Raw genomic sequence first — 5,650 nt, 5'->3', positions numbered from 1 at the left:
TGTACATCAGTTCTCTGCAAATGCTGCAGACAGAGCACAAAGTGGTGTGGAGCCTGCTTTCACACCACAGCAGATGACGCAGATTCTCAGTAACACTTCTGCTGTAAGGTACATCGTTGGGGAGGCTTTCCTTGTCATGGTTACCCCCTTAAGAGGAAAAACAAAACCCACATCCTCTTCATTTATGCATATATATTGATAGATTGGTAGATAGACGTATATTAAAGAGCAAACAAGAGGGAACATCAGACAGAAATCATGGGTGCTTTCCTCCCTTGGTACACCTTCACTGCTGTCATTCTCCTGGCTATTCATGGAGGTAAGTACACAGTTCAATACTTTTGGAGATAAGTCCTGACGTACAGAATTCTAATTAAGCTAACATGTATTAATGTAAAGGAAGTAATAACAATTGTTATTTGAATTCTTATCATTAGTTCCTCTCAACTGTCAGCATGTGTTTGGTCTTTCACACAAACAAAATAATTTCTGAATGGGTCTTAAGTAAAGCTGCAAAGTCTGAGCTGTTTGGAGGAGTTCTGAGTAGAAAACATAATGATTATATCATCTTTCTTTTCAGAGCCATACACATACCTTAACTGCTTGATTTTCTCTTTTTCTGGAAAACAGATTCACATAATGTGGCTTATACTACATAGTCTAGTTTCCCTGCACAATATTTAAGATATGGGAAATATGGGGGATTGTTACTCACAATGAAAGCTAATAAATGAAACATATCAGTAATGTCCAAGAAAAGAAATCTGTGCAAAAGCAACAAAACTTTGGTGTGGGGTTTTTGCCCAAGCTCACCCCACTGATCTTGTTTCAGTATTATTGAAATGTAATGAAATAATTCTGCTGAGCGGTTTTAAAATTCTACCCTGAAGACCATCATTGTGACATATGTGCATATTTGTGTGTCTGTATCCTTTCTAATTATAACAGCCATGTTTTCTAAGAGACTTGGAGTGTCTTACAGTATTTGTCAGCTCAGCTGTGTGTCTTGTGGCTTACTTTTTTAGGTTTGTGTGTGGATATCATTGGAGGAACTGAAGTAGCGCCACACTCGAGACCATTCATGGCCCAAATCAAGGGACGAAGAGGAATTATTTGTGGAGGAGCTTTAATTAAGGAAAACTGGGTGTTAACAGCTGCACACTGTAACACGTAAGTTCTTACTCTGATTCAGAGATTGTCCTTAGTGGGTGTCTGATATGTCTGTTCAAGCAGGAGAGTTAGTTTATCTGGTAATTTTATCCATTTATCATGACCATGATCAAGTTCTAATTACTGTGCATTATAGGTTCTATCATCAAATTTGTTATAGTGAGTAAAAAAATACAACAAAGTATACTGATCACATCTGTTTCTGAAGAGATATCTAAAAACTTCAAGCTGCACATTAGCATAGAATAGCAATACTGAAGCAGTGAATTTGGGGAAAAGTTTTATCCCTGTTTTCTCAGTCAACCTGTACACTAGATGAGAGGAGTGTCCAGTCTAAGCTGCTGCTCTGGGAAAAAAATTAATTCTTGTAATTTTATTCTATAAGATATACACAATTGACTGCAGAAAAGACAGCATGTGGTTAACACAGGAGCAAAAATCCTCCAAACAGATGACAGGAGACACTGAGAGATCTCTGCCTTGCCTGGTATGTTGGCTGGGCAGACATCTTTCTTCTCCTGCCCAAATCAAGATGCAAATGGATATTTAGCTCTAGTGAGTCCTTCAGCGAGACAAGAAGTGAGTTTTGAATTACATCCCACCCCTACTTGCTTTTGTGAGGAGGACTGAAGCTGCTACTGAGCCAGACCTCACACAGGCTCTGTCACCAGGACCAGTGAGCCACTGGACTCTGCAGACACCAGAGAAATGTGGCCATCTGTCCTATCCAGACAGGGAGATCTGTGGGACCTACTGTAAAGAGAGCACTGGGCCCAAATCTGTGTGTTAACAGAAAGTAAAGAATGTTTACAAATGAGATTCTGTTTAAGAGAAAATACAATTAATTATGAACCTAATGATGGCTCAGTCAACAGACAGCTCTCAGCAGATGAAAGAAAGGAGCGACCGCTTTCCAGGGTTGCATTTTCCACAATAAGACATGAATGAGTGCCAATATGCACATCTCCTAGAATATTCTCTCATTGAGCTGTGGGATGTGTTGTTGGCCCAAGAGCAGCTGTACCTGTAGTCAGGCAGTAATGTCTGCTTGACCTGCTTGGCCAAGGAGTGCCAGGCTGCTGGTCTCTGTCAGAGAGCCACAGCAGGCGCAACTCTGACACCACTTGAGGATCTTGGAAGCACAGGAAGTTGCAGAAAAACCTAGAGAAGAGGAATGAACTGTGTCTCACGCAGATTCAGAAAATGGTGTTGAAATATGTTAGAGTAAAGCAATGGTACATTTCAATACAGTCAGGATATCTGAACTAACACTGCTGTGGCCTATTTTCCTAAATTTTCAGAACAAATTATAGAGGACACTGTTGGTGAGACAAGTGCCCACAGCAAATCTGGTGCATCCACCAGATCCACCACTCATTCAGTTCCCAAAAGGGAACAACAGGGATGGAAACAGCGTCAAGTACCTGAAACTTTTCTGTGCTCCTGGGAAGATGAAAATAAGATAGTATGAAGTTTGATTCACTGAGTCATATTTTTCTTATAGCTGTTGTATGAACAAGGTCATCTTTTAGATATTTCTAATTACTGTTCTTTTCAGGCACAGGAAAAGAGACTGTAGCAGCTGGTCATTATAGCACCACATTATTACCAGCAAAAAATTTAGGGTTACATCAAAGTGAATCCAAATAACTATGTAGTCCTTTCCTCAGGAAAAAAAGCAAAGTTATTCTTGGAGCCCATTCATCAAATAAAAGAGAAAAAGAACAGCAAGCTTTTCAGATTGCAGAACGTTTTCCTCATCCACGCTACAACCCCAGTACCAAGGAAAATGACATTATGCTGCTTCAGGTACAGATTTATATATCACTTATGGAATATAACACTACACTGAACTATTTTCTTCCTTCATCTCATCTAGGGAGATGAGCCAAGGGAGTTTCTGGGGCCTTTTTTTCTGGAGTGATATAGTCTGGTCTGCTAATCCAACAGCCTGGGGAATTGGGGATACACTGGTAACTAAGGCAAGCAACAATTCCTGTAATTGTTGCCACGGCTAGTATACACATTCTGGAGCTTGATCAAGACATTTCAGTTTCTGGCTTTTCTACACAGGAATAAAAACACATGCAGATAAAACATTCGGTTAAAAGCACCAACGTTCTGTCTGAAAAGGAGTTCTAATTAAAATGTCTGGCTTTTCTGATCTTCAATTTTGCCAGCATCAGTAATTACTGTTATTTTGTCTTCTAAATGGTCTGAGAGCCAGAGAAGTAAAATAAGATGTTTTTTAGAGCTAATAGATTATCAAAGTGGGTTCTCATGAGACAAAGAATACTCATTTTCCCACTCTTACATTGATGACATAACTACTGTCACAAAGAATTGAGGAATCTCAGAAAGGGATTTCTTCAATTACCATAATGGGAAAGATCCAATGGTTAATATGCAAGGGCCTCTGTTAGACTCTGTGCCATAATACCTATTTTCCGTATCTTCTACAGCTTCGGGGAAGAGCAAAACTTAATAAAGCTGTGCAAACAATCCCACTGCCTTCTTCAGATTATGATCCCAAACCAGGAACAGTTTGCACAGTAGCAGGATGGGGTAGGACTACAAATCCTTTGAAAAATCGTCCAGGCAATCTCCCTTCTGCCCTGATGGAAGTCAATGTCACTGTCATCAGGAGGGAAATATGCAACGATGAAAAGCATTATAATGGCAAACCTGTCATAACAAAGAACATGATATGTGCAGGAGCTAAGAATAAGGATTCATGTAGTGTAAGTATATCTACTATGACTGCATAAATTGTATAATAAAAATAAAATATAATGTACCAGCATTACACATTCACGATCTCTGTCTCTCTTAAAATCAGTGAAGGATTTTATCAAATGTCAGTGAATTTACTAAAGCTTGTTCTTCCAAGCCTTAAAATCAAAACTTAAGATGAGTAAATTCACCTTCACAGCCTTTCAATATTGCAGTTGTGTCCAGGCATGGCAGATAGCCATCCTCATCTTCAATAAAATTAGTTTAATACTAAAATGTCCACAAAACAGCTTACGAGCCCATTTGCAAGTAGATAATCTCAGTGGAACAACTTATTTGATGTCAGAAGACTTTGAAATATGTTTTGCTGAAATGCTAAAAAGCATTTTAACAGTGTTCCAAGTCAAGTACAGGACTATGTAATAACTACCACATTTTAAAATATTTAAATATTGCATTTAAAAGAGTTTGAATTTCTGGAGGCTTACACTTTCCATGAGGAAAGTTTTCAGCTTTTTTTCTTCATTACAAAGAGACTGTTTCTTCCCTAGCTAGATTCATTCCCCATTACACACACTTGAATGTTTAGATTGAATTATATTAAGTCTTTTTTTTCATTTGTTTTGCTGTCTGAAATCCTAATTTCCAAGGAGGAAAAAATGATCCTTAATAACACTGGCTACATTTTTATTTTCTCCATCTAACTAGTGAAAATTTTATTTAAAGGAAACATTTTTTAGCTTTTGTTGATTTGAATGACTGTATTTTCCCTTTTTTTAGGGGGACTCTGGTGGACCTCTAAGATGTAATAATAATATGACAGGCATCACTTCATTTGGGAAGAGGAAATGTGGCAATGCTGATGGCCCTGGTATCTACACTCGACTCACAAAGCAACACATTAAATGGATAAGGAAAACCATAGGGGGGGCCCAGCAGATTGGGTTTGGGCCACATGGTTTGTGTAAATGAAATGGGCTTTTAAAAACAGCTTCAGTAGTCTGGTAAAAGAGGTATTCTCACACTGAGTTTCGGCAGCTTGATGTAGCTCTGCTACAATGGCATTTATAGCTTACACTGTCGGCCATGGAGTCATTGGGGGTATTTGGGGCTGAGGATTCCAACATCCCTGTAGTGTATGTTCACACTGAGCTCTACACAGACTGGTATTTCAAATCAAGAATCTAATCCTTGTTTGGGTCCTCACTCCTTATTAAGTATATATAGCACTCTTTTGTACCTGGATTTCTGAAAATTAGTGGTGTGCTATGTACAAGTACAGACACCTAAAAACTTTGTTTCTCTGCAGCAAAGCTCTTGGTTTTATAGATGTAGTGGATTGTAAAGCTTCAGAAAATTTAATTGCAGCTATTGTGGGACATAGGTATTCATTTTCTAACTGTCTTGTATTTGAAACCTCTAGATTTTATCCCTTTATGTACTTTGCATTTAATAAAGCAATGGCAATAAAAATCTGCTGCTTTCAGCTGTCAATTTATGTGGAAAGCGCTGTCTCTTGCAGCATAGATGCTCCATGTACTACCTATAGGATCTGCTAACTATCTGTGTAACGTTCCATACATGTTAAATGTTTGCAAAACATACCAAAATAAGCAGCACTGTGTTTAAAAAAATTTCTGAAAGCCCATGCTTCAGAGAAATGACATGACTGTATCAATATGATACAGCACCATTGATAATATAAAGCACTCTTAATTTTATGATGCCAATAGTGCTGCTTCAGACA

The 5,650-nt window shown here is 38.4% G+C and overlaps 1 protein-coding gene across 1 annotated transcript; it reads left to right on the top strand.

The window, feature by feature from the left end:
* The first annotated feature begins 237 nt into the window (after window positions 1–237).
* Window positions 238–4,875, top strand: LOC131096239 (granzyme A-like). Its single transcript, XM_058044557.1, has 5 exons — window positions 238–319; window positions 1,026–1,170; window positions 2,841–2,979; window positions 3,633–3,911; window positions 4,684–4,875. Exons 1-5 carry the CDS (start codon window positions 259–261, stop codon window positions 4,873–4,875), a joined length of 816 nt encoding a protein of 271 aa, XP_057900540.1. The 5' UTR covers window positions 238–258.
* The last annotated feature ends 775 nt before the right edge of the window (window positions 4,876–5,650 follow it).

Source organism: Melospiza georgiana, chromosome Z (assembly GCF_028018845.1).
Source record: "Melospiza georgiana isolate bMelGeo1 chromosome Z, bMelGeo1.pri, whole genome shotgun sequence".
NCBI classification, from domain to species: domain Eukaryota; kingdom Metazoa; phylum Chordata; class Aves; order Passeriformes; family Passerellidae; genus Melospiza; species Melospiza georgiana.
This window is presented reverse-complemented; position numbering and strand designations above follow the sequence as displayed.